The 25732-nt window shown below is 48.4% G+C and overlaps 5 protein-coding genes across 10 annotated transcripts; all 5 read left to right on the top strand.

Annotated features, from left to right (window-relative positions):
• Positions 1-75: 75 nt before the first annotated feature.
• LOC9632729 (auxin response factor 16) lies at positions 76-4540 on the top strand. 3 transcript variants are annotated; one of them, XR_002992564.1, is made up of 6 exons: positions 77-486; positions 855-1172; positions 1367-2644; positions 2702-3870; positions 3932-4089; positions 4414-4540. XR_002992564.1 is itself a non-coding variant. In XM_024675371.1 (5 exons), the coding sequence occupies exons 3-5, from the start codon at positions 1391-1393 to the stop codon at positions 4014-4016; spliced, it is 2508 nt and encodes an 835-aa protein (XP_024531139.1). In that variant the 5' UTR covers positions 76-486; positions 855-1172; positions 1341-1390; the 3' UTR covers positions 4017-4333. The 3 variants fall into 3 exon arrangements, 2 of the variants coding, with proteins under 2 accessions (XP_024531139.1, XP_024531629.1); XM_024675371.1 differs by lacking the exon at positions 4414-4540 and having other exon boundaries at positions 76-486; positions 1341-2644; positions 3932-4333; XM_024675861.1 differs by lacking the exon at positions 4414-4540 and having other exon boundaries at positions 3932-4333.
• Positions 4541-4589: 49 nt separating this feature from the next.
• LOC9632728 (probable serine/threonine-protein kinase dyrk2) lies at positions 4590-8246 on the top strand. Its single transcript, XM_002961174.2, has 14 exons — positions 4590-5667; positions 5725-5846; positions 5910-5962; positions 6033-6110; positions 6193-6250; positions 6305-6439; positions 6498-6721; positions 6847-7159; positions 7218-7268; positions 7333-7398; positions 7459-7575; positions 7629-7819; positions 7876-7937; positions 8014-8246. The coding sequence occupies exons 1-14, from the start codon at positions 4730-4732 to the stop codon at positions 8198-8200; spliced, it is 2595 nt and encodes an 864-aa protein (XP_002961220.2). The 5' UTR covers positions 4590-4729; the 3' UTR covers positions 8201-8246.
• Positions 8247-8321: 75 nt separating this feature from the next.
• Positions 8322-10184, top strand: LOC112348469 (pentatricopeptide repeat-containing protein At4g02750-like). Its single transcript, XM_024681060.1, has one exon. The coding sequence runs from the start codon at positions 8322-8324 to the stop codon at positions 10182-10184; it is 1863 nt and encodes a 620-aa protein (XP_024536828.1).
• Positions 10159-12718, top strand: LOC9642657. Of its 3 annotated transcripts, none has more exons than XM_024677426.1 (9): positions 10159-10271; positions 10343-10390; positions 10452-10498; positions 10623-10689; positions 10741-10784; positions 10854-10911; positions 10967-12032; positions 12101-12200; positions 12279-12718. In XM_024677426.1, exons 1-7 carry the CDS (start codon positions 10221-10223, stop codon positions 11015-11017), a joined length of 366 nt encoding a protein of 121 aa, XP_024533194.1. In that variant the 5' UTR covers positions 10159-10220; the 3' UTR covers positions 11018-12032; positions 12101-12200; positions 12279-12718. The 3 variants fall into 3 exon arrangements, with proteins under 3 accessions (XP_024533194.1, XP_024533712.1, XP_024532678.1); XM_024677944.1 differs by having other exon boundaries at positions 12088-12200; XM_024676910.1 differs by having other exon boundaries at positions 10967-12200.
• Positions 12719-13158: 440 nt separating this feature from the next.
• On the top strand, positions 13159-17218 carry LOC9642656 (MDIS1-interacting receptor like kinase 1). Of its 2 annotated transcripts, XM_024674608.1 has the most exons (3): positions 13159-16227; positions 16499-16518; positions 16588-17218. In XM_024674608.1, the coding sequence occupies exons 1-3, from the start codon at positions 13530-13532 to the stop codon at positions 16924-16926; spliced, it is 3057 nt and encodes a 1018-aa protein (XP_024530376.1). In that variant the 5' UTR covers positions 13159-13529; the 3' UTR covers positions 16927-17218. The 2 variants fall into 2 exon arrangements, with proteins under 2 accessions (XP_024530376.1, XP_002961218.2); XM_002961172.2 differs by having other exon boundaries at positions 16499-17218.
• The last annotated feature ends 8514 nt before the right edge of the window (positions 17219-25732 follow it).

The raw sequence follows: 25732 nt of genomic DNA, 5'->3' as shown, positions 1-25732 counted from the left end.
GGGCAGGCATTACTGCCCGGCCCAACATTTGGTGTACGACAGCTCGGTCCCTGCGGTCTTGGGCCATGGCCGAAACTCGTGCCGCACCAAAAACGCGCTCCCCCTCTGGGGGGAGGAGATGTGGAGATGGGAGAGAGGGGCCTCCGCCATAGCTGGCGCTCCGGCTTAAGCAACGTGCCCTAACTTAGTGGCAGTTAAGGGTTTGCATTTCGCGAGTTTGGGTGTGGTGCGTGTGTCCGTGTCGGAGATGTGAAGCGCGAGGCGGTCTGTCGGGGCCAGTTTTTTTCCTCTTTTTTCTTTCCCCCTCTTTTCTTCTCCTGTTCTTCCCTCTTTTGGATCGATCTGAGCTGCGGCGCTGCCACATTCGCGGGCGAGAGGTGAAAGATCGGCGCAGGACCGATATTTCGATCCATCGGCAGCAGCGGCGGCGGCGGCGCCGGAGGAATTGGGAGGAAAATCACACGCATCGGCGGCCGGATGCATCAGGTTCACTCTGAAATTTCTGTCCAGATCATTCGTCCTGTGTGAGTGGAATGGAGGAATGGATGGATTGATGACCGTTTGTTGAGATGCATGCATCCGGGAAAAGCTGTGTGCGTGTTCTTGTGGCGTTATTGTTTTTGTGTGGTCCCAATCTTCTAGGTTTAGTGGTTGCTTTGCTTGGATTTCCAGTGGAAGCCCTCTCTTCTTCGTGTTAAAACTTCTCCCCCTTTTCTTCCTCGAGGCTGGTTTATCTAACTCTAGCTACCGAGTGATTCGTGCTTTGATTCCTTTGTTCTTTTTCTTTAGTTTTTAAAGGTTTTTTTTTTCTTTCCCTTCTCATGTTTTTTTGTTGTTGTTGGTCTGGTCTGCAGTAGAATCGGACGTTTTATTCCAAGATACATGGATTGAAACATTTTCCCATTGCGAGCTCACGGATGGCTCCCAGCTGGGTCATCGGTGAGGGCCCGTGAGCGAGAGCTCCAAGTAGCAAAAGAAGGAAAGTTTGGCCAGCGAGCAGCGTCACAGCTTTGTGGGTCGGACGAGATTATTCCCGAGAGGCAGCCCAACAACGGCCTCTTCCTCGTGCTCGTGTCTGATCGCTAGTGGTGCTCGCATTCATTGAAAGGGCTCTTTGTAAAGGGTCAAGTTGCGGTCTACATTCACAGCGAGCCTCTTTTTCACTTGTAAAGGTCAGTGCTCTTGCCTCTCGCTCTTGGTACGAGTCATGAGTTCTTCATACTTCTTCTTGCTTTCTTTGCTTTGGCTTGCCTGTCTTGGTGGTTTTTTTCCCCCCTTCTTTCTAAACTTCCTTCGTCTTCATGAATTAGGTGGACCTTGATGGTGTTTTTATCTCACAGATCTTCTTTTGTCTGCATTTTGGCAGAGCCGGGGCGGTGGTGGCATTCTTATGGTTTGCGTACAAACGGCCAAAATTGCTCCCCCTCTGCATGCTCCTGCCTTGCAGCGGGGACTGCCCGCTCAACACAAGTCACTAGCTGCCGCGACTGCGCTCAACATGATGAGGTCTCACATGGCTTCGTCCGACCCCAGCAACAGCGCCAACAAGGCTCACTCGGATCAGCCCAAGAAGGGACTCGACTCTCAGCTGTGGCATGCCTGTGCCGGTGGAATGGTACAGCTACCTCCAGTTGGAGCGAAGGTGATTTACTTCCCACAGGGACATGGTGAACAGGCCGCGGCAATTCCCGACTTTCCACGATCTGGGGGGACAATTCTGTGCCGGGTCATATCCGTGGACTTCTTGGCCGACGCCGAGACCGACGAGGTGTACGCAAAGATGAAGCTCCAGCCGGAAGTTGCCCCGGCTCCGCTGTTTGGTACGAGGATGGGTGACGACGAGGAGCTTGTGTCCAGCCCGACTGTTGTGGAGAAGCCGGCCTCTTTCGCGAAGACGCTCACTCAGAGCGATGCCAACAACGGTGGGGGCTTTTCTGTTCCCCGGTACTGTGCGGAGACCATCTTTCCACGCCTGGACTACTCCATCGATCCGCCAGTCCAGACTGTTCTTGCCAAGGACGTGCACGGTGAAATCTGGAAGTTCCGCCATATCTACAGGGGCACTCCTCGCCGGCACTTGCTGACAACGGGTTGGAGCACTTTTGTGAATCAGAAGAAGCTTGTTGCTGGGGATGCTATAGTTTTCCTCCGGAGCGCCAGCGGGGAACTCTGTGTCGGTGTTCGAAGGTCCATGCGCGGGCCTGGGAATGGCGACTCAGGGATTTCATGGCACTCTTCGCCTGGTCAGAGGTCACTTCCGCAGAATTCGTCACGCTGGGAAATCAAGTCGGAGAGTGGATACTCTGAGCTCCTGTCTGGAAATGGATCTGGTACTAGTGGTGCCAGTTTTGCGAGGAACCGAGCAAGGGTGACGTCAAAGTCCGTTTTGGAAGCTGCTTCACTGGCTGCTGCTGGTCAGGCGTTTGAAGTTGTGTACTATCCTCGGGCTAGCACAGCGGAGTTTTGCGTGAGGGCCAGTGTGGTGAAGGCATCTCTGGAGCATAGCTGGTACCCGGGCATGAGATTCAAGATGGCCTTCGAGACCGAAGACTCGTCACGAATCAGTTGGTTTATGGGAACCATATCTGCTGTGCAGCCCGCTGATCCCATTCGCTGGCCGTCTTCTCCATGGCGTATACTGCAGGTAAGCTTACTAGCGCTTATCCTTTCGATATACTTACGATATTACTGTTCTTTACAGGTGTCTTGGGATGAGCCGGACTTGTTGCAAGGGGTGAACCGAGTGAGTCCTTGGCAAGTCGAGCTCGTTTCAACACTGCCGATGCAGTTACCGCCATTTTCACTACCGCGGAAGAAGATCCGTCCCCTTGACCTTCAGTTTGGAGAAAGCCAAGGCGGCTTCATGGGGCTGCCAATGGCCGCACTTGCTAACAACGTCTTGGGGCAGATGAATCCATGGCAAAGTCTTTCAGAGGAAGTTCCTGCAGGCATGCAGGGAGCCAGGCAAGAGAGATTTTACGGGCTGACATTGTCGGAGTTTCAGCCTAAGCAGCGTGTAGCTGGGTTGTTTTTGGATGGAGCTTACCCGCTAGATCATTCCATGACTAGCCGTGGTGCCACCACCGACTTGAGGCTAAACAACTTCGCTACTACTACCACTACTCCGCACGACTATTTCCAGTTGCAGCAGGCAAACATCATCAACGCCACCAACACTGGTCGTTCGGCTTATGGAACTCCAGCAGCAGCAACTCAAAGCGAGTCCACCGCACCACCTTCGGTTGCACCGAAGTCCGGGACGAAACGAACTGCAACGTTTCTTCTCTTTGGGAAGTCGATTGATCCGAACTACAATCCGGAAGAGCAGCAGCTGCAGCAGCAACAGAACTCGGGTGTGAGTGGTGGATGCTCATCAGAGGGGACTTCTCACCAGTACAAGGAGAGTACCTCTCAGGCTCAACCCAGCTCGAACTCGTCTTTCGAAGACGGTCAGGCTGACAACAACATCATCAACAATAATCTCGGCAACAAAAACGCCAGCAGTGGCAACGTCACCAACAACACGACGGACATGACTCACAAGCTGTTCACCAACGTAACCAGCACAAGCTTGCGCCTGTGCCAGGGGGAGAGCCCGGACTCAGGCGTCACCAATGAATCGGGCAGCTCCAAGTGGATGAAAGAGCACTCCGGCGCGGACCCGGACGATGACGGCGTCATCCACTGCAAGATCTTCTTCGAGAAAGAAGAGGTCGGCCGGACACTGGACTTGTCTCTGTTTGGGAACTACGAGGAGCTCTACGACCGGCTGGCCTCCATGTTTACCATGGACAAGTCCAAGCTCTCCGGCCGAGTGGTCTACAGGGACCTCGAGGGATCCACTATCTACATCGGTGGCGAGCCATACGGGTACGTTTTCCTGGATTGAGCTCCTGGATCTTTCAAGTTCTTGACGTGGTTGCTTACGCAGGAACTTTGTGAAATCCGTGAGGCGGCTGACGATCCTGGCGGTGCCAAGCAGCAGCACCGAGTCGCGCTCCGCGCAGTCGTGGTGAAGCACGAAAAGTGGCTCGCAAGGAACCGGGACAAAGCGAAAGAGATGAGACGACGACGCATATCTTAATTTTGGTACTGTCGCTTCTATGTTCGTGCTTTCTTTGCTTCTCTTTCTTTGTTTTCTTCATGTTTGTTGTTCTTATGGCACGCAAGCTCCTGACCTTTCCAGCTCTCTCTCTCTCGAGTTTGGAGAAGAAGAAACTTGGAAAGGTACTTGTGGCTGTATATTAGTTTTGTTTGTTACTGCTACTAAAGTTCTACGTTTTCTATACTGTATCTTTGTGCTTTGTATTTATGAGTGCTCCAATATCGCGTACGCTGTCGGTCTATTTTGTTTGTATCGTATAGTTTTGGAATTCTTGTTCTTTGCTATTACGCAATCTCATTTTGGGACAGTTTGATGATAGCTTTGATCGTGGGAGTTGGAATTCGTTGTCTTCGAGAGATTTGGATTCAGGAGCATGGCTTCTAAATAGTTTGTAAATGGAATCTTCACATAATAACGGAGAATATGCTGTTCGTTTGTTACGTGTCACCCCTCGATCAGTTGCCCTAACTGACAACGAGCTTAGGGCGAACGATCTCACCGATCGAGGAATGCGAGAGATTTTCGGATGGAATCCAATGCGCGCACGTCGCTGCTCGCGATTGCGCTGTTCTGGTGAGTGCCAACGCGATCCTTGGCTCCTTCCCGGGAAATGTGAGCGCTAGAATGAGGACCGACAACGGCACGAAGCTGGATTACTTCTCTTCCTGGTCGCAGCACGATGTTCTTGGCACTCCTCGGCGTGGGATGAGGAGGCCGTCGCTGGGATCGTCCAAGGTAGGGCTGCCTGCGGCTCCAAAGTCTGGCGGTCTCAAGAGGAGCAACGAATTCCGGTCGCAGGCCCTCCCGACGCTCAATCTGGCCAAGATCAAGCAAAATCTGGAGCAGCAGCAGCAGCAGCAGCAGCAGGAAGAATCGGCCTCGTCGAGCCAGGATTTGGGAAAGGATGAATCGTTTGAGCCGACTGGAACGCAGTCCACTCCAGCTAGTTCTAGAGGGGATCGAAGGAATTATCTACTCAAGAGAAGCGCCAAAGAGAGCCCGCTGTTCAATGCACTTGCTGGGGACTATGGTGGCGATCACGCCACAAACAAGGGGTATCACGCCGAGACCGCGAGGTTCACGGAGAACAGAGAAAAGCTTGCGAAGTACTCGTATCCTTACTCGGTGACGCAGCTCATGTCTTCCAGCGATAGGAAGTTTAATGGGGATAGCTACGCGGTGAAGAACGGGAGTATGACGACCAGGAACTTTCAGAACAACAATGACAGGGAGCCATCCGAGTCGAGGTTGAGCGGTGGATTAAACTCGGAGGTGGACAATGCCAAAACTAAGAAGTCGGAGTCGACTTTGCAAGCTAAGAAGCTGTCGCTGCGCTTGGTGAGTTCTCTGGAGGAGGCACTGGCCAAGGTGAGCAAGCCGGATTGGGAAGCCAGAAAGCTCTCGCTGCATTTGACGAAGGATCCGTTCTCCGTCACGGCGAGGACGAACCAGGATAGCTATCCTTCCGTGGCGGCTAAGTTCCACGGGAACCTCCACTACCTCAACTTGAAAGATGAGAAACATTCTCAAGAGGATGCGGCCAAGATGAGCGATAGTTACAGGTAATTTCCTTTTCGTTTTCTAATGGCCTCATGGCTTCAAGTTTAGAAGGCATGCAGGCTTCACGAGGACTATAATTCACAGGGAAGTCATGGAGCTGTTTCAAAGGATCGGGCAGATTGCGTCAAAGTGAAGTCTTTGAAGCTGCCGGTGGACAAGCATTCAAGTGCTGTTCCTCTTGGTACGTTTTCCAGGCCGGAGATTGTTCTCTTCGAGCTGACAGAGTTACAGTGACACCGTGCAGGCTTTGGTGGCAATCCTGTTGAATGCGTTCAGACAGCCAGGCTTGCGAACGCTGTAAGTCTTTCTTCTTCCCAGACGCCTTGTTTTGAGCGTGCTCACGTTTTCCGTCGCTTCGCTGTTTCAGATATCTTCCGAGCAAAATCCAAGACTAGCCGTTGCAGATAGGAGCCGCAGAACCTTAAGTAGCTATCAGAGAAGAAAGGTAAGCCAAAACTGGATTTTCCTTTTCCGGGACGATGCTAAAAGATAAGCTTCTGATCCGACTCTACCATATGTTCTGCCAGAAGACAGATGCTCCAACTTTCCCGTCTCTTCCACCTGGTGTACTTGCAACACCAGAAAGTGAGTGAAAGCTTTATATCTTTGACACGATACTCACGTCGGCGATCACGACAGTTGTGCTGAAGCAATGCTCTAGTCATATGAGCGAGTATGAGCACCAAGAGATTCTTCCGTACCAAGAAGTCTTTTTTATCGGGGCCAACTCACACAAAATACAAACGTCGAGCACGCCTGGCAATTGTAACTACGGTGAGTGTTATTGCAGATAGTTTTACACTTCTGATCTGATCATGTCCTGCAATTCTAGGATATGACGATGACAGAGGAGATTACCTTATTGTTGAACGCGATCATCTAGCTTATCGGTATGAAATAGTGGGTATTTTGGGGAAGGGTAGCTTTGGTCAAGTGTTGAAGTGCATTGATCACAAGCTCAAATCACTGAGAGCCGTGAAAGTCATTCGCAACAAGAAAAGGTTTCATCAGCAAGCGTTGATTGAAGTCAAGATTCTGGAGCACCTCCGCGACAAGGTACTTGGAAAACCTGCTTCCATTTTGAAACTAATTCTTTATTGCACAGGCTGGAACTTAATTTCATATTCATCACAAGGAAAAGTACTGTCTGAAATGTAATTGTTTATGAAAGGTCTTTGCAGGCTACAGAAGAATCTGCCAACTATAACATCGTAACCATCCATGAGAGCTTCTACTTTCGAGGTCATTTGTGCATCACCTTCGAGCTTCACGATATCAGCTTGTACGACTTGATCAAGAAGAACAACTTCCAGGGGATAAGCATGGCGGTGATCAGGGACATTGCCATCCAGGTTCTACAGGCACTCAAGTTCTTGCGGAAGCTGCACGTTATCCATTGTGACTTGAAGCCCGAGAACATTCTCCTACACCATCCTTCGTCCTCAAAGATCAAAGTGATCGACTTTGGATCCAGTTGCTTCGAACATGAGAAGAGTAAGATCCTTTTAAGATTTCCGGTGGAATCTCATCCAACCCAAACCTTCGCTTGCAGTTTATACATACATCCAGAGCCGTTTCTATCGGTCCCCAGAAGTCATCCTCGGTACGTTCTCAAGAAAAGAAATTCCCCAATAATTTGATTCCACCGCGATGGAAATGTTATGCAGGCCTACCTTACGATGTCATGATTGACGTTTGGAGCTTTGGTTGCATCCTAGCTGAACTATGCTCTGGTGAGTCGCACCATACATCCGTGTTCAAGTGTCTGATATTGATTGATCCGCTGTTCGCAGGATGTCCATTATTTCCGGGAGAAAACGAAGTGGAGCAGCTAGCTTGTATGATGGAGATTCTTGGGACACCACCAGACTTTTTATTGGAGAATGCGACGCGAAAAAAAATGTTTTTCGGTAAGCTCACGCAACTTTCGTCAGACAAGTTTGGTAATCAACTTCAACACCAGATAGCAGCAATCACCCGAGGATAGTTCCCAACTCTTGGGGAAAGAAGTACTGGCCTGGAACCAAGAACCTCTCGACGGCACTTCGGTGCAACAACCCACTCTTTATCAACTTTTTGGAATGCTGCCTGCGTTGGGATAGAAACCAGCGAATGACTCCGGACGATCTCCTACAACACGCATGGATTCTTGAGGTAGAGTGTCGTGCTTTTCTCTAGCATCCGTCTCTAACAGTGAGAAGAATCTCTAGGTACCAACGTCCGCAAACAGGCTTCCTTTACAGCCTTCCAATCAGGACACGAGTAAGAGAAGGTACGCAGGGATTCTAGTCGTGAGATTTTTACACTCCCGAATCGATCTTTCCCTTTTCTCTACTTCTTCCTTGTAGATCGATGAAGAGCTCCGAAACTCCTCACAGATCTTTCAAGCAATCCAAGCAAAACTCCACCAGTGTCGTCAAGAGCCACCTAAAGCTTAGCAATTTGGGGAAGTGCGCCGACGTTCCCAACGTATTGCCGCCCATAGGAGAGGCGCTCACCTTTAGGACTCTACAAGAGAGGAAGAAGGCCGTGTAAAAGTCACAAAATTTTAAATCGCGAGGATATTCGGTTTTTTTAATTTGGCGGTCTTTTTAAACTGTGAGGATATTCGGAATTTTGGCGGGCGAGTAGCGCACCTAGGTTTAGGGCTCTGCGGATGGCCTCCGCGCTGGAGGAATGCGTGGGGCTGATCAAGGCGTGCCGGAGCGCGGCCGAGCTGAGAATCATCCATCCCCGGGTGATCTCTGTGGCGGAATCGCTGCGATCATCTAGCGTCTACCTCTGCAATCTTTTGGTCGAGAAATATGGGAGCTGCGGATGCCTGGAGGAGGCCAAGGCGGTGTTCTTCGCAACCCCAGGCAAGAACGATTTCTCCTGGCGTCTCGTGATCCTGGCATGCATCCGCAACAGATCCCTGGCCGACGCCGCGCGATTCTTCGAGCAGATGCCGGAGCCGGATGTGGTGGCGTGCACGGCCATGATCGGCGCCTTCTCCGAGAGCGGCAATCTTCCCCAGGCCAAGGCGGCGTTTGACAGGATGCCAAGCCCCAATTCCATCTCCTGGAATGCGATGTGCAGCGCCTTCGCCAAGCACGGCCTTCTCGATTCCGCCAAGGCCATCTTCGACAGGATGCCGGATCCGGATATCATCTCCTGGAACGCCATGATCGCGGCATTTGCCCAAAGCGGCGATCTCTCTCGTGCCAAGAACGTGTTCTACGCAATGCCGATGCACAATCTCGTCACCTGGAACGCGATGCTGGGGATTTTCGCGCAAAATGGGCTGCTCGAGGATGCCCAGAGGGTGTTCTCCTGGATGCCAGAGCGGGACGTTGTCTCGTGGACGACGCTCTTGGGGGCATTCTCCGAGGCTGGAAGCTTGGAAGACGCGGTGTTCTTGTTCGATCGAATGCCCTTCCAGGACGTCGTCTCGTGGACGACGATGCTGGGGGCCTATGCAGCGGCGGGATTGATCGAGAAAGCCAGGAGCTTGTTCGATGCTATGCCCGTCCAGGACATCGCTGCCAGGAACGCAATGCTCCTGGGCTATGCCCAGAATGGTTTGGTGGAGCAAGCACAGGAGATCTTCGACCAGATGCCGTGGAGGAACCTCGTCTCGTGGAACACTCTTCTCGGCTGCTACGCCCAGAACGGGCATCTGGAGAAGACCAAGGAGGTGTTCGACAGGATGGAAGCCAGGAACTTGATATCGTGGAACTCGATGCTGAGAGCGTTCGCAGAGCAGGGACTCTTGGAACAGGCCAGGGAGATCTTCGACGCGATGCCCTCGCAGAACTTGGTGTCATGGAACACGATGCTGCTCGCCTTTGGCCAGAACGGGCAACCGGAGGAAGCAAAAGCTCTCTTTGATCGGATAGGAGTGAGGGACGTCGTGTCCTGGACTGCAATGCTCGCGGCGCTGGCGTCGACTGGGAGTCTGGAGGAGTGCCGGAGCTTGTTCTTCGTGATGCCTCTCCGGGACGAGATCTCCTGGACGACCATGCTGGGAGTGCTCGCTCACAACGGGCATATGGACGAAGCGAGCTCTCTCTTCGCCGAGATGCCGCTCCAGGACGACGTCTCATGGACCGCTCTTCTCGTGGCATTCGCTCGCAACGGGCACGTCGATCGAGCTCTCGAGATCTTCCGAGCGATGCAAGTGGAAGGCATGACACTGGACAAGATCTGCTTCATATGCATCCTCCTGGGATTCAGCCACGCCGGAAGCTTGGAGAAAGCCTACGCTTGCTTCGAATCCATGGTGGTAGATCACGGCGTGAAACCCAGCAAGGATCACTTCAGCTGCATGATCGACATACTTGGCCGAGTCGGGAAGCTCGGAGACGCGGAAGAACTGGTTGGGAGTATGCCGTTCGTGCCGGATGCTACAGCGTTCCTCGCGTCGTGTGGGATTCACAGCGACTTGGCGAGGGCTCCTGGTGCTGTCCAGGAACTTTTCCGTGGAAGTCCCACGAACACTGCTGGATACGTGTTGCTGGCCAACATGTATACGAAGTAAGTCACAGCGGGGGTCTAGGGTTCTACATTTTCGACAATGGCGAGTCGCTTCCCTGTCTCGACGGCACAGTTCTCTTCCACTGTCCAGGTAAATCTCTCGCTGCCCAGCTTGGTTTTTTTCCAGTTCTTTCTTCTACTGAGAGTCTTTGTGCTTGACAGGGTTGCGAGACGCATTTCGTGCTAAGTGGCTATGACGACCATATCATGGTAAGCTCGACCATTAAACTTTGGCTCTGGAGAAAAGAAAGATATAAACCTTCTTGCTCAGGTCCTTGCGACGCAAATTGGAAGAATGGGCACGATCTTACAAGCCAGGTACGTGTTCCTCTCTGGCCGTGCCTTATATTCTAGGATTCAATTACTGATGCTTCTACAGCGTCCGACATGCTTTCTGGATCTTTCAGTGCACGCAGTCTGATATTCTCATATTTCCACGCAGGAAGGAGGAAGGCGAATGCGGGGAGCTCTCTTACAGCGTGAACGTTCTCATGGGCCGGCGAGATGAGGTACAGAAGCTCATAATTCTTTCTAGAACTCAGCTTCTGCATTGCTTGCAGCCTCTACTGGTTGCATGTGCTCGACAGCTTATAGAGCTCATAAGGTACATAACGATCTCCATAGTTCCCTGTGCAGTCTGTGTTAATGCTAGCAATCTTAATCCTCTTGGCAGCAACTCTGGCTCTTCGCGGTCATTGGTTTTGTCTCTTGGATTGAAAGATCACTCCCAGGTACATCTATGCTCTACTACTTCTTGGACACTGGTATTTATTTCATTCTGTGCAGGAAACGTTAAAAGAGATCATCAGGCTCGTCATTGCAAACAAAGTTTGGTAGCGTGGCAACGCTAAGCTAATGGCCTTATACTTACAAGTTACAGTGGCCTGGCCTAGCTGCGATGCGCACGGTGTATCCTTATCTTTACGTCGTATTCCACTGACTGAAAGCTACTTTGGCAGCTCTCTTGGATCTCTACTAGCCTGGCTTGCACGAATTTAAGATAGAAACCCTCGCAGAGTGAGGAGAGCTACCAGCACCACCGACTTGAGCCATCCATCCGTGTTGCTTTTTCCAGTGCATCTTTTGTTTTCACGAGTCTTTTCGCTCCTCTCTTTCTGATTTTTTTTTCTTTTTTTTTTTTGCGCCCTCTTTTGTGTCAGAAAGATCTTCGATTCCGTGGCTATACAAGCTATTAACGCAGCTGTCAAGTAAGTAGCACTTTCTATCTTTTCTCTTTGTTCTAAGCTCACTGCCTTCTCATGAGTGAGTGACGACGGAGAGGAGTTTCACTCCCAGCGGACTACTTGGCGGATTCGGTAAAGGCCGAGGCAGTAAGTAGCTCGCGCTTGATTGGTCGAATCTTCGCCGCAGGACAGCGCTAACTTACAACGAGACAGAGATGAGTTCCATCGCATGCTTGTGTCGCGTTTGCTGTCATCCTTGTGGTCTGACACTCTTCTACCGCGCAGGCAATTCATCTTTTGGGTGGAGCGAGCGAGCTACGAAACAACGAAAAAGCTATGAGCTTGAGATGCCATGCCAGCCATCCGGATGCCGTTGCGGGCGAATCCTCGCAAATATGGGACAAGATAAAACCATCCGAAGGTGGTGGGGAATGCGACAGCTACCTCACCGCGAATGATTCATGCATTTCATCTCCAACATTAAAGAAATGGAGGGGCCTCTCTCTCGGCGCTCGCTGCCAAGTCGTTTCGTCCATTTCCGAAGAATGACAAAGTACCAAGAGAAACAATAAACAAATGGTGGCGATGCAAACAACACTGCTTCTGCTGCTGCTGCTGCTGTGAGCTGCTGTGACTATTCATCGCTAACAAAAGATAGAAAACAGGAAGTAAGTGCTGGCCCGATTTAAGTTGTCTAACACAGGCAGGACCACCGGCACTAAGCCGTTGTTTTCAGGTGTGATCGATCAACAAAGTAAAGTCAATTATCGATTCGAGACAAAGACATTGATTGTGTTGTACTCAGGCGCTTTGGTGATTTCGGGGAGTGTTCAAAGGTATGGTTTCTTTGTTTTTCTTTCTTATTTCAACGCACACTCTCTCACTCTGCTCCCATTCTTTGCTCTCGATTTCAGCGAAAGGCAGTAGAGAGGTGCGATGATAATGGCCAGCAGTGGTGTGATGAGCCTGAACAGCTCGCCAGCTAGCCAGCCACATCGCTCTCCTTTTCTCGTCGAAGTTTGCGATCTGATCTGTGCGCTGCGCTCCTGTGTATCGATCAGCCAAAACAAAGCCCAATCCAAAGCGACGGTGGGCTCTATTCGGAGTGAAAGCTCAAAACAAACGGGAAGCAGGGACCGAATGGAATATCTTAACGGAGATCATGCCAAGATTTCTGGAGCTCTCATTCCTCCATCGCAAACACCAAAGGGAAGCATAAAACGAGTTTTCTATAAGCCAAGAAGAAGATCATCGTTACATGGTATACGGAACCTCTCAATTTTCTAGAATAAATGGCGAGATCAAGCCAATTGTTTTGTAATACGATTAAACTACGCTGGCCTGCGATTCTTTTTGTTTGTCCTCGTGCGCTCGTGTGGGATCATACGGGATTAACGAGGCAATGGCTTTACATTTGTTTAACCCATAGTCTCACTTCCCAGGTTGACTGTGTGGTGATTAGTACAAATAATTGTTTAGATTTTATTCGAATGACTTGTCATGGCATCTGGGAGATTGTGCTGTGAAGAGAGAGAAGAGGCTTTACAAGACTTGATTTCCAATTAGAAATCTGAAGTTCTTGAGTGGATCAGCAAATGTTCATATCTGAAATATTGAGTTCTTGAGTTGATCAAGAAGTGTTTTTTCAGACACTTGGATTCCAGATTACAGAAACAAGTAATCCAAATTTTTAAAATTGAAAAGAACTGAGCCTAGCAACTTGCTGGCCCAAGGCTACCAAACAAAGTAATAGTTTTATTTGGAAAGGAAGAACATAGTATAGAATGGAAGAAGTAGTGTAGCAGCAGCATGAGCTAGGTAGCCTAAAGAGAATTTTTGGCTCATGATCCACAAGAACAGGATAGGCAGGCATAATAGATAGATTAAACTTCTGCTCCCAGCAAAGTTGGAATAGCCTTCTCAAAATCTCTTGAAATGCAGCTGCTGGAAGATCCACCAAGTTGAGTGCAAGAATAAATCCTCACAACATCACCTCACAGATGTTCATAGATTCTAAGGAAATCTCTTCCAAAAGTTCCCTAGTGATCTATGAAATCAAGGAGAAGAGCATGAGCTATAGCTAGCAGCTTATAGCTAGAGAAGAGATCTTCCACTCCAAGAATTTCTAGCAAGTGATCTTAGAGCAAGGAAACAACATCATAGCTATGGAGAAGAAGAAGAAGAAGAATGACATCCCAGGCAATGTGCTCTTGGCGATGGCATTCTCGATCCTCCTCCTGGCAGCGCGCGCGGACGATCCAACCGACGAGGCCTCCATCCTCAAGTCCCTGGCGGAATCCATGGACCCGGCCAAGCTCCTCCAAGACTGGTGGTCGGATCCCTCTAGCGGCGCCGCCGCCAGCCACTGCCAATGGAGCGGCGTCACTTGCTCCACCGCCGCCGGCCCCGTGACCTCGCTCGATCTCCACTCCAAGAACCTCTCCGGATCGCTCTCCTCCCACCTCGGCCGCCTCTCCTCCCTCTCCTTCCTCAATCTCTCGGACAACGCCCTCTCGGGTCCCTTGCCCCCCGCCATCGCCGAGCTCTCCAATCTCACCGTGCTGGACATCGCCGTCAATCTCTTCTCGGGCGAGCTCCCGCCAGGGCTTGGATCGCTGCCGCGCCTGCGATTCCTCCGCGCCTACAACAACAATTTCTCGGGCGCGATCCCCCCGGATCTCGGCGGCGCGAGCGCGCTGGAGCACCTGGATCTCGGCGGGAGCTACTTCGATGGCGCGATCCCTAGCGAGCTCACGGCCTTGCAATCCCTGCGATTGCTCCGCCTCTCGGGCAATGTCCTCACGGGCGAGATCCCGGCCTCCATCGGCAAGCTCTCGGCGCTCCAGGTACTCCAGCTGAGCTACAATCCCTTCCTCTCGGGCAGGATCCCGGACTCCATCGGCGATCTTGGCGAGCTCCGCTACCTCAGCCTGGAACGATGCAATCTCTCCGGCGCGATCCCTCCCAGCATCGGCAATCTCTCGCGTTGCAACACGACCTTCCTCTTCCAGAACAGGCTCTCGGGACCTTTGCCCTCCTCCATGGGCGCCATGGGCGAGCTCATGTCCCTGGATCTTAGCAACAACAGCCTCTCCGGGCCAATCCCCGATTCCTTCGCGGCGCTCCACCGCCTCACGCTGCTCAACCTCATGATCAACGATCTCTCCGGCCCACTGCCGCGATTCATCGGCGAGCTCCCCAGCCTCCAGGTGCTCAAGATCTTCACGAACTCTTTCACGGGATCGCTGCCGCCGGGGCTGGGATCCTCGCCAGGCCTCGTCTGGATCGATGCTTCCTCCAATCGCCTCTCCGGCCCCATCCCCGACTGGATCTGCCGCGGCGGATCGCTCGTCAAGCTCGAGTTCTTCGCGAATCGCCTCACGGGCTCCATCCCGGATCTCTCCAATTGCTCGCAGCTCGTGCGCGTCCGGCTCCACGAGAACCGCCTCTCCGGCCCCGTGCCGCGCGAGTTTGGATCCATGCGCGGCCTCAACAAGCTCGAGCTCGCGGACAATCTCCTCTCGGGTGAGATCCCAGACGCCCTCGCCGACGCGCCGCAGCTCTCCTCGATCGACCTCTCGGGTAACCGGCTCTCGGGCGGTATACCGCCGCGGCTCTTCACAGTACCGCAGCTCCAGGAGCTCTTCCTCGCCGGCAACGGGCTGTCCGGCGTCATACCGCGCGGTATCGGCGAGGCCATGAGCTTGCAGAAGCTCGATCTCTCGGACAACGCCCTATCCGGGACGATCCCGGAGGAGATCGCGGGTTGCAAGAGGATGATTGCGGTGGACCTAAGCGGTAACCGGCTGTCAGGGGAGATACCGCGTGCCATAGCAGAGCTTCCAGTGCTGGCTACGGTGGATCTCTCGCGGAATCAGCTAACGGGCGCGATCCCTCGCGTGCTCGAGGAATCGGACACTCTGGAGAGCTTCAATGTGTCCCAGAACGAGCTCTCAGGCCAGATGCCCACGCTGGGCATCTTCCGGACGGAGAACCCGAGCTCCTTCTCGGGCAACCCGGGGCTGTGCGGCGGTATACTGTCCGAGAAACGGCCATGTACTGCCGGCGGCTCGGACTTCTTCTCGGACTCCGCCGCCCCGGGGCCGGACAGCCGGCTCAACGGGAAGACGCTGGGCTGGATCATCGCGCTGGTGGTGGCGACGAGCGTGGGCGTCTTGGCGATCTCCTGGCGGTGGATCTGCGGCACCATCGCCACGATCAAGCAGCAGCAGCAGCAGAAGCAAGGAGGCGATCACGACCTCCATCTCAATCTCTTGGAGTGGAAGCTCACGGCGTTCCAACGGCTGGGCTACACTTCCTTCGACGTGCTCGAGTGCCTCACGGACAGCAACGTCGTCGGCAAGGGCGCCGCCGGGACCGTGTACAAGGCCGAGATGAAGAACGGCGAGGTCCTGGCGGTAAAGAAGCTCAACACGAGCGCGAGGAAGGATACCGCCGGCCACGTACAGCGCGGCTTCCTGGCCGAGGTGAACCTCCTGGGCGGCATCCGGCACCGCAACATCGTCCGGCTGCTCGGCTACTGCTCCAACGGGGACACGAGCCTCCTCATCTACGAGTACATGCCCAATGGGAGCCTGAGTGACGCGCTGCATGGGAAGGCCGGGAGCGTGCTGGCGGACTGGGTCGCGCGGTACAAGGTGGCGGTGGGCATCGCACAGGGGCTGTGCTACCTCCACCATGACTGCTTCCCGCAGATCGTCCACCGGGACGTGAAGTCGAGTAACATCTTGCTCGATGCAGATATGGAGGCTCGGGTGGCGGACTTTGGGGTAGCCAAGCTTGTCGAGTGTAGCGATCAGCCCATGTCCGTCGTTGCCGGATCGTATGGCTACATTCCTCCAGGTAAGGAGAAATGCTTCGTTTTCTTGCTATGCCCTCTTTGGGTATATGGATTGCTATGATTGTTTGCTAGCGGGACATTGTTTTGTTTGTGACGTTTCCAGATTCATGCGTTGGATACATGTAAAAGATGTTTGTGTTGTTGAAATATTTTCTGGTTGTAAAGATGTTTGCTCCTGTTGAATGTTTTACTGGAGAACTGCTATGTTTGCAGCAAATGCCTAAACAAGGCATTGTTTTCTGAAATCTAACCTTTGGTTCTCTCCTTTTCTAGAGTATGCGTACACGATGCGAGTGGACGAGAGGGGCGACGTCTACAGCTTCGGCGTGGTTCTCCTCGAGCTCCTCACGGGCAAGCGTCCCGTGGAGCCCGAGTTTGGAGACAACGTCAACATTGTCGAGTGGGTTCGTCACAAGATCCTCCAGTGCAACACCACCAGCAACAATCCGGCTAGTCACAAGGTCTCGAACAGCGTCTTGGACCCGAGCATCGCGGCCCCGGGGTCATCGGTGGAGGAAGAGATGGTTTTGGTGCTTCGGATTGCGCTGCTGTGCACGAGCAAACTCCCCCGCGAGAGACCCTCCATGCGCGACGTGGTGACAATGCTGTCCGAGGCGATGCCCCGCAGGAAGGAGACCTCGTGCTGCCAGCAACAACAACAACAACAACAACACTCCTCGATTTGCAATTCGCCCGAGTGATCCTCTCGCTCATTTAAGATCGTGGTGGAACGATCGTGCAGGGAGCGATCACTATTTAAGAACGCGGTGGAGACAGAGGATTCAGCAAAGGAAAGTCGATCCACATGGAGAACGACCGAGAAAAGGACATGGACCTCATGCCAGCTTGTTCTCTCTTCATTGTCGATCGTGGCAGTGGAGCTCTATTGATTGATCATATGATTCATGTCCATTGACAGAGACGTATCATCCTTCTCCACTACTGAGAATCTATTCATTGTTTTTTAGAATACATATAAAAAATATTATTTTATATTTGTGAATAAAATACCATTTTAAAATTGGGTTAATAATTTTAAATATATTTTAAGTGTTAATACGATTGCAATCATTTAAGCTTTTCAAACTAAAAATTAAATATATTAATTTTTTTGGGGAAATTACTATCAAATGAAAATGAATTTATGAATACTTAGGATAAAAAAAGCTGATAGTCTTACCATTTATTAGACTAAAACACTTTTAGCCAATAGAGCAGCAAAAACTAAACTAAGTTATAAGGTTTTTTATAAATTAGAAACTTTATTTTCATTATTAATATTAATTTTAAATATGTCATCCTATAAGTTAATTAACTATTAATGTAGTTTTGTTATTATTTAAATAAATATTATAGATTTTATTTTATATTATGTTAAAAATTATTAAGATAATATTATTATACATCCGAGATGGAGTCTTAAAAAGAGTCTAAGATGGAGTATAAAAAAAAGTTTGAGATAGAGTCCAAGAAAGAGTTTCAGATGAAGTTTAAAAAAGAATTTAAAATGGAGTCCAAGAAAGAGTTTGAGATGGAGTCTAAAAAGGAGTTTAAAATGGGACCAAAACCGGGACCGAGACCGAGAATAAGTCTGAGTCCGAGTCTGAGTCCAAGTCTAAGTTTGAGTGCAAGTTCGAGTCCAAGTTTAAGTCTAAGTCCAAATCCGAGTCCAAATCCAAATCTAAAGGTGAAAGCTCAAAGCAATCATCTCCTAAACCCTAAGAGGTTTAGTAAGCTCCAAGAGTATAATAAAGGGGAGGATTCCAATGGAATCAATTTGGTTAAGAAAAGCTAATGTGACTAAAGAAGGTTATATCTACATGGTGGGTGATGATATAAAAAGTGAATACGGATGGACAAGTAGGGTAACTTGATGAAATATTTAAGAACTAGCTTTAGCTCCCTCGGGAGATCAAATAGTTAATGCTCCCAATTCAAATGTGGGTGGCATTATTTACTTGGATATCTAGCGTGGTTTATTAGAACCTTGCTCTAGCCACATGGTTAGGGCACTTAGAGGTGAAAGATGGGGAGAGTACTCATGAGGCTCATATTGGGTTACAATATTTGAAATATCATCTTAAAGTCCCAAACTGTGGAAAAGAAAAGGAACAATCCTTTTGTATAGTGATCAAGGATATAGTCATGCCTGAGAGAGCTAGAGTTGGCTCTTGAACACTTCTTCATTTATATTCACTTTAACTTTGGACTCTTCAATGGTTATATCATCACCTACTATATAAATATAACCTTAACTTTTTCTGGCCAAATTAGTTCTATTAAAGTCTTCCCTTTACTATACTTTTAGAGCTCACCAAACCCCTTAGGGTTTGGGAGATGATTGTTTTGGGCTTTCACCCTTAGACTTAAACTTGGATTTGGATATAGACTTGGACTCGGACTTATACTTGGACTTGGATTTAGATTTGAATTTGAACTTGAACTTAGACTCAATCTTAGTTTCAGCCTTGGTGTCACGAATATGATTGCGAGTATTGAAAATTACCTATCAGCTAATCCTTTCAGATATTCTTTCTTTATTGCTATGACGGCAGGAAGTCGGTGTTGCTAATTCTCTTTTTCAGCGCCTCTTGTTCAAACTAGACTTAGCATCTGTACTTAACTAGATAAATATAAAGTAGAAACTCCTATGTGTTTTTTATTGAGTTTACTCAGTTTGGCTTTTAGTTCTCTTTTGCTCTATCTTGCATTAACTTAACAAGAACCCTCATATATTGAGACTAGTTCTTCAATATCACCAAATAATAACTTACTGTGTTTACTAAATACCTTCGCTATCATACCTTTTGTGTTGGTTTTGTTCAGTCCTAATTGCTATTTATGGAAAGTGTCTAGATTTGCTAATTTGGTATATTTATGAAATGTAAAGATTGTCTTAAACACAATAGGGTTCATCCCATATCCAAATTCGCAATCTAACACATGACTTAATAGTTGGGCCTTTGGGCCTTGACCCAATGGTGGTGTTAACAAGAATGAACGTGGATTGAAAGGGATTTAGTGGGGATTAAAGAAGGGATATTAAAGAAGGGTGTTTTGTATGTCTTTGGGTATCCCAAAGATGGTAAGGTGTAATCATGGGATGACCACTCTTAAATGAATGGCCTAATCTTTGAGAAATGAAATTATGGTACAGGTGGTCTTGTATTACTCACGAGCCAAAGGATGGACATAATTTTAATATAATAAGCTGATATATCAGTAATACCTTTGAGTGTTTGTCGTAAGATAGAACACATGAAGCATTTAGACTAAGTGCAAAGGCTGAGTAACATAAATACCATTCACAAGGCTAAGATGCCTTTAAATCAGGAATAAAACTTATGGAGATTATGAATAAGACTCCTCCAAGTGATTAAAGATATGCTTAAATAACTAAAATATAATGGAAAATTTATTTACTTACATATATGGATTGTCCATTTAGGATTGAATCTGGTCCATTCATTTTCAGAGGTCTAAACCCTAATTAATATACTTATTTTTATATTCCAAGCACTCACACATTCAAATTTATATATTTTTTATAAAGTATTTTCACAACTTAATTAATAAATTACTTATAAGGAGTCATTTATTGTAATATCTATATAATATATTCCATAACTTTAAATCATACCTCGATAAAATTTATATAAAATAAAAATTGAAAAATATTTAACTATTCAACTTTTATATATATATATATATATATATATATTGTGAGGGCCAAGTGTACGGCTACGATGCCGTATACTAATATTAGCGTAGTGGATTTTGGTAGCCATTGGATTGGTTTCAATCCGGACCACTCGCTCCTGTATATAAACTAGGGTTTTTGGGTTAATTGATATGCACATTTCTGTATTCCCTTTCCATATTCCATGCACTCACATTGGTGGAGTTGAGGGGCACCTTTGATTGTCCTTGGGGAGTGCTTGGATTTGGGATTTCGGTTTAGATCTAGCTTTTGCATTGTCTAGATCTAGCTTTTTCCATTTCCTTTCTTTTGTTCTTTCCTTTCAGGATTTTGGTTTAGATCTAGCTTTTTGCATTGTCTAGATCTACCATTTCTTTCCAGCTTTTTGTCATTTCTCTTCTTTTGCTCTTTCTTTCTCATTCATTTTCATGGCTGATCTGCAATCTCCTCCTTTGACTCTAGAGCAGCAGGTGGTTCAATTGCTTGATGCTATGCGCCTGCAATTGAACAACCAAACTCAGTTGATGGCGGCGTTCACGGCACATGGTACAACTCCTCCTGCTTTTGGTGCCAATCCTTGCGTTCGGCCGGAGTTCTTTCGTGGGAATCCTGGGGATGATGTGTACCATTGGTTCGATCACTTCACGGTGATTGCCACATATCATTCTTGGGATGATGCTCGACATTTGCGTGAGTTCCCCACATGTCTTCAAGGGACGGCATTGCAGTGGTACAATGGATTGAGCGCAGCTACTCGTGGCGATTGGAGTGTTCTTCCGGACGTCTTCAAACGCGCCTTTGGACACGCCGACGATTGTGATGATGCCTTCCAACAATTGCATCGTCTTCGCCAAGGGCCATCTGAGTCGGTGATGCAATTTGGCGTTCGTTTCCAAAGTCTTTTGCTTCGTGCGGAGCCAAATATGTCGGAGCGGATCAAGCTAAGAATGCTGTGGCCAGCACTTCGTCAAGATCTTGTCGGACTTGTGCATGCACTTGCTCCTGCCACTCTTGACGATGCTCTTCGCTTGGCACAACGTTATGAGATGTCGCCTCTTCCACTTCTTGCTACACGTCCTTCAGCTCCACTTCCTATGAGTGATGGTCCTGTTCCCATGGAGGTTGATGCTGCTGTTACTCGAGTCCAAGGACAAGGGCGAGGACGTGGTCGTGGCCGTGACATTCGTTGCTGGGCGTGTGATGAAGTTGGTCATACTTATCGGCGTTGTCGGCGCTTTCCGGATTGGCGACCTCCATTTCCTGGGTGGAGACCTTGGCGTCAGCAACGTCCCGTTGGTGCTGCTGCGGTGGAAGGTTTAGATACCGAGGTGCATTCGGGAAACGAGGAGTCGCGCGAGTAATGGAGGGACCTTGCGCGAATAAGTTAGTGACCCCTCCATCTTTCTTTCGGGAGTATCATCAAGGGGTTCACTCGGCACCGGTTCATCCAGTGTTTACTTTCCAAGCTCGTTTTTATAACAAGAGGTCTCCTATTCTTCTCTCCGTGTTGGTTGATACATGTTCGAGTTTATCTTCTATTGCTCGACCTGTTGCCACACGTTGTCGTCTACACTTGCGTCGTGCGGCGGATCCAGTTTTCATTCTTTATGGCAACGGCCGTACACATGCATGTGCACGAGATGAGGCGGACCTGGTTGTGCGTGTGGGCGATCTCGAGCTTGAGTTGCAGTCGTTGCGGGTGATGCCGAGTCAAGCTTTTGACCTCATTCTTGGTATGGATTAGTTGCAGCACAATCATGCCAAGTGTGACTTTGAGGCTTTTCCCCCTTGTCTCATACTTCCTTATGTTTCATCCATTCCTCTCACTTCCGTACCTCTTCGTCCCTCTACTTCTACCTCTGTTTCCATTACTTTTGTTCCCCTATTATTTCCTCTTGTGTTTCCATCTTGTTCTGCTCTTCCCTTTTCCGATCCCTCCGATGATCTTTGTGTTGCAGCTATTGACCAGCTCATGAAGGAGTATTCTGATCTCTTTGAATTTGACCTATCGTCTGGGGCCAAGATTGCCACACGTCATCCCATTCCAACCGGGGATGCTCGTCCAATCAAGGTTCCTGTTCGTCGTCGGTCACCCAAAGAGATCAAGATTTTACGTGCAAACGTCAAGGAGATGTTGGAGAAGGGTGTTATTCGGAAGTCACGGAGTCCTTTGGCATGTGAACCTCGTCTTGTGACGAAGCCTGATGGGAGTATTCATTTCTGCATCGATTATCGTCCGTTAAATGAAGTGACGATCTCAGACGTGTACCCTCTTCCTCACACTGCTGATCTCTTGGATCGTCTGGGGCGAAGTCGTTGGTTCACCAAACTAGATCTTGCTTCTGGGTATTGGCAAGTACCGATGGCTGAAGATGATATTCTTAAGACTACTTTTCGTACACCATTTGGTTTGTACGAGTTTTTGGTGATGCCGTTTGGTTTGAACAATGCTCCAGCAACTTTTCAGCGAATGATGGACGAGGTTCTTTGCGATATGCCGGAGGTGACGGCTGACTTCATTGATGATGTCTTGATCCACTCGGAGGGGACGTGGGAGGAGCATGTTCATGATGTTTGTAAAGTGTTGGATCGGCTACGCGACGTTGGTTTAAAGCTGAAGCGGTCGAAGTGCGTGTTTGGGTCCAAGGACACAACTTATCTTGGGTACCGTATTTCTCGTGAGGGTTTGCAAGTTGATCCTGAAAAACTTGTGGCTGTTCTAAAGTTCCCTACTCCGAAGTGTGTGAATGATGTGCAGCGCTTTTTGGGTAAGGTGCAGTATCTCGGTCGTTTTGTGGATCATCTTTCCGATCGCACTTTACCATTGCGAGCGTTGCTAAAGTCATCAACGTCATCTTTCATCTGGTCTCCCGATTGTGAGCGGGCGTTCGTGAATCTCAAAGAGCTATTGACGACTCCTCCGGTTTTGGCATATCCTGACTACACTCGACCTTTTATTTTGCACGTGGATGCTTCTGACATTGGTCTTGGAGGTGTGTTGATGCAAGAGAGCTCGAGTGTGCCTGGTCAGCGCCATCCCATTGCATACATAAGCCGTACATTACAACCAGCGGAGATGAACTACTCCACGACGGAGAAGGAGTGTTTAGCAGCAGTCTGGGGTTTCGAGAAACTTCATGCCTATCTACATGGTTCTCGGACGTTACTTGAAGGTGACCATGCTGCTGTTACTTCATTATTGAAGCGGAAGAACCTGGTTGGTCGTACGGCTCGATGGGCTTTGAAGCTTCAGATATATGATTTCGATGTTGTTCATCGCCCAGGGAGTTCTATGGCTGATGCTGATGCCCTTTCTCGAGCTCCTCTTCCTTCTCCACTCACTTCTCATGTTTCTGACGAACCTGTTGTTCCAGCATCTGTGGATTTTCTAGATGAGGATTTTGTGCCGTCGGCGGTTGCTGTCCTTGACGTTCAGTGTCCACAGGGCGTAGAGCAAAATCTACCTTCTCTGGATGAGGTTCATGAGGCTCAAAAGATTGAGCCGTGGATTCGAAGGCTTCGAGATGGGTTTGAGAATCTTGCATCACTTGCTGATGACTTGCCTTTTCGGCATTTACATTCTCAATATCGCCTTGAAGATGGCCTTCTTTATTTTGTGGGGACGGATCCTGATGCTCATTTACGGCTGGTGGTGCCTTCGGTGTTTATTCCGCGGTTTCTCCATGCCTACCATGATTCTCCTATTCTAGGTGGGCATATGGGACACCGTCGTGTCACCGAGAAGTTGCGCAGATCTTTCTATTGGCCAGAGATGCGACGTGATATTATCCGGTATGTGCGTAGCTGCGTTTGGTGCCAAGCTCGTAATACTCCCCCTTGTGCTGCGGAAGGACGGTTGGAGTCAATTGCAGTTTCTCGTCCGTTTGAGTTGGTGGCATTTGATCTTATGGGACCTTTTCTGCGATCGACTGCTGGTAATGAGTATGTTATTATTGCTTCTGACTACTTGACTCATTGGGTGGAACTTGGTGCTCTTGCTAGTGCCTCTGCAACTGCTGTTGGATACTTCCTCCTCAATCGAGTGGTGTTCCAGCATTCTTGTCCAGAACGGATTCTTTCGGATAATGGTCCTGCATTTATGGCTGAGGTATTTCATGTTTTGACATCTCAGTTGGGGATACGCCACACTTTTACGAGTGCTTATCATCCACAATCAGACAGTCTGGTGGAACGGCTCGTTCGGACATTCAAAGGGATGATTGCGAAGTATATGAACTTTCAACATTCGGATTGGGATGGTTATTTGCCGTCTCTTCGGTATGCTTATGTCACAGGGGTGCAGAGTTCTGTTGGTGCTTCACCATATAAACTTCTATATGGTCATGATCCAATATTACCAACAGAGCTAGGTTTACCTTCGCGATTGCCACGAGCTCCTGATGCTAGGTCATGGGATCAATATTTGACAAGCATTCTTCCACTTGTCCGAGCAGAGTCTGCTGAACACTTAGGCCGCGTACAAGTGGGACAACAACGGCGCTACAATTCCCATCATCGTCCACCAGCGGAGTACAAAGTGGATGATTTGGTGTTAGTCCGTTTTCCCCATCTTACGGTACGTGGTTTATCTAAGGGGCTCCTTGCGCAGTGGAAAGGACCGTATCGGGTGTTGCGGCAAGTTGGACCACAAGTTTATGAGGTTCGGCATGACGTTCAGCAGGCCGATCCTCCAGAGATTGTGCATGTGCAGCGGTTAAAATGCTTCATACAGAGGGATCAGGAGCAGTTAATACCGTCTACAGATCCACCGATGCCTCCTCCTGACGTTCCTCCAGATCCCGGCCCATCTACAAGAGAACCCTGACGGCCTTCCATTATTCCGAGAGGAGGGGATGATGTGAGGGCCAAGTGTACGGCTACGATGCCGTATACTAATATTAGCGTAGTGGATTTTGGTAGCCGTCGGATTGGTTTCAATCCGGACCACTCGCTCCTGTATATAAGCTAGGGTTTTTGGGTTAATTGATATGCACATTTCTGTATTCCCTTTCCATATTCCATGCACTCACAGTATATAAATTCTTAAAGTCTCAATCATAACCCAGTTAAATTTGTGTTATATTATTATAAGAAATTAAGTAAACCTATTTATTTAATATTATTATATAGTAAGGTTTGGAACATACATAATACTACAAAGAAAATATATTAATTATAGTAGTTAACTGTCTAATTGAAACTTAATTTAGTTCATCCATTTTTTTATATAACCAATTAAAATACCTATTCCCAAATCTCAAAGAGGTGAAGAGTATTATATATTATCCTTAGAAGACAAAGTTTTCTAGTAATGTATTACTCTAGTGTTTGAGATTGTACTTTTTGTTTTAGTTATTTTGTTCTTCTTTAGATCTAAATTTATTGTAGATTTTTGTTAAATCTAAATTTTTTGTTATCACTGTGTTTATATTTGCTCTTTTCATTACATTCACTTCCTTTTAAATATCACACTCTTGTAGATTAAAGAGTGTATTGTTTGAAGTTGCATATGTTCCTCTATTATCTTTATCCAGAAACACTATTTTTACTATTATATCTGAGGCTTAATCATATTGGTGCTCCACAACATATGGCTATTCATAAAAAAATAAAGAACATACATAACACTTTACACTATATAGGATTAAACTATATGATCTAGTTATGTATATAGTTTCTTTGTATAGGGTTTCAAATGGTTATGTAATAGTTTTTTAAATATTGCTTGATCTAGTTTTGTGTATTGTTTCATTGTATAATATGATACCATTATAGTGTTCTTTGTGGTTTTTAATATAAATAATATA

This window comes from Selaginella moellendorffii, unplaced genomic scaffold (assembly GCF_000143415.4).
Source record: "Selaginella moellendorffii unplaced genomic scaffold, v1.0 SELMOscaffold_0, whole genome shotgun sequence".
Lineage (NCBI taxonomy): Eukaryota > Viridiplantae > Streptophyta > Lycopodiopsida > Selaginellales > Selaginellaceae > Selaginella > Selaginella moellendorffii.
Note: the sequence above shows the minus strand (reverse complement) of the source record. Positions and strands in the feature narration are given on the sequence as shown.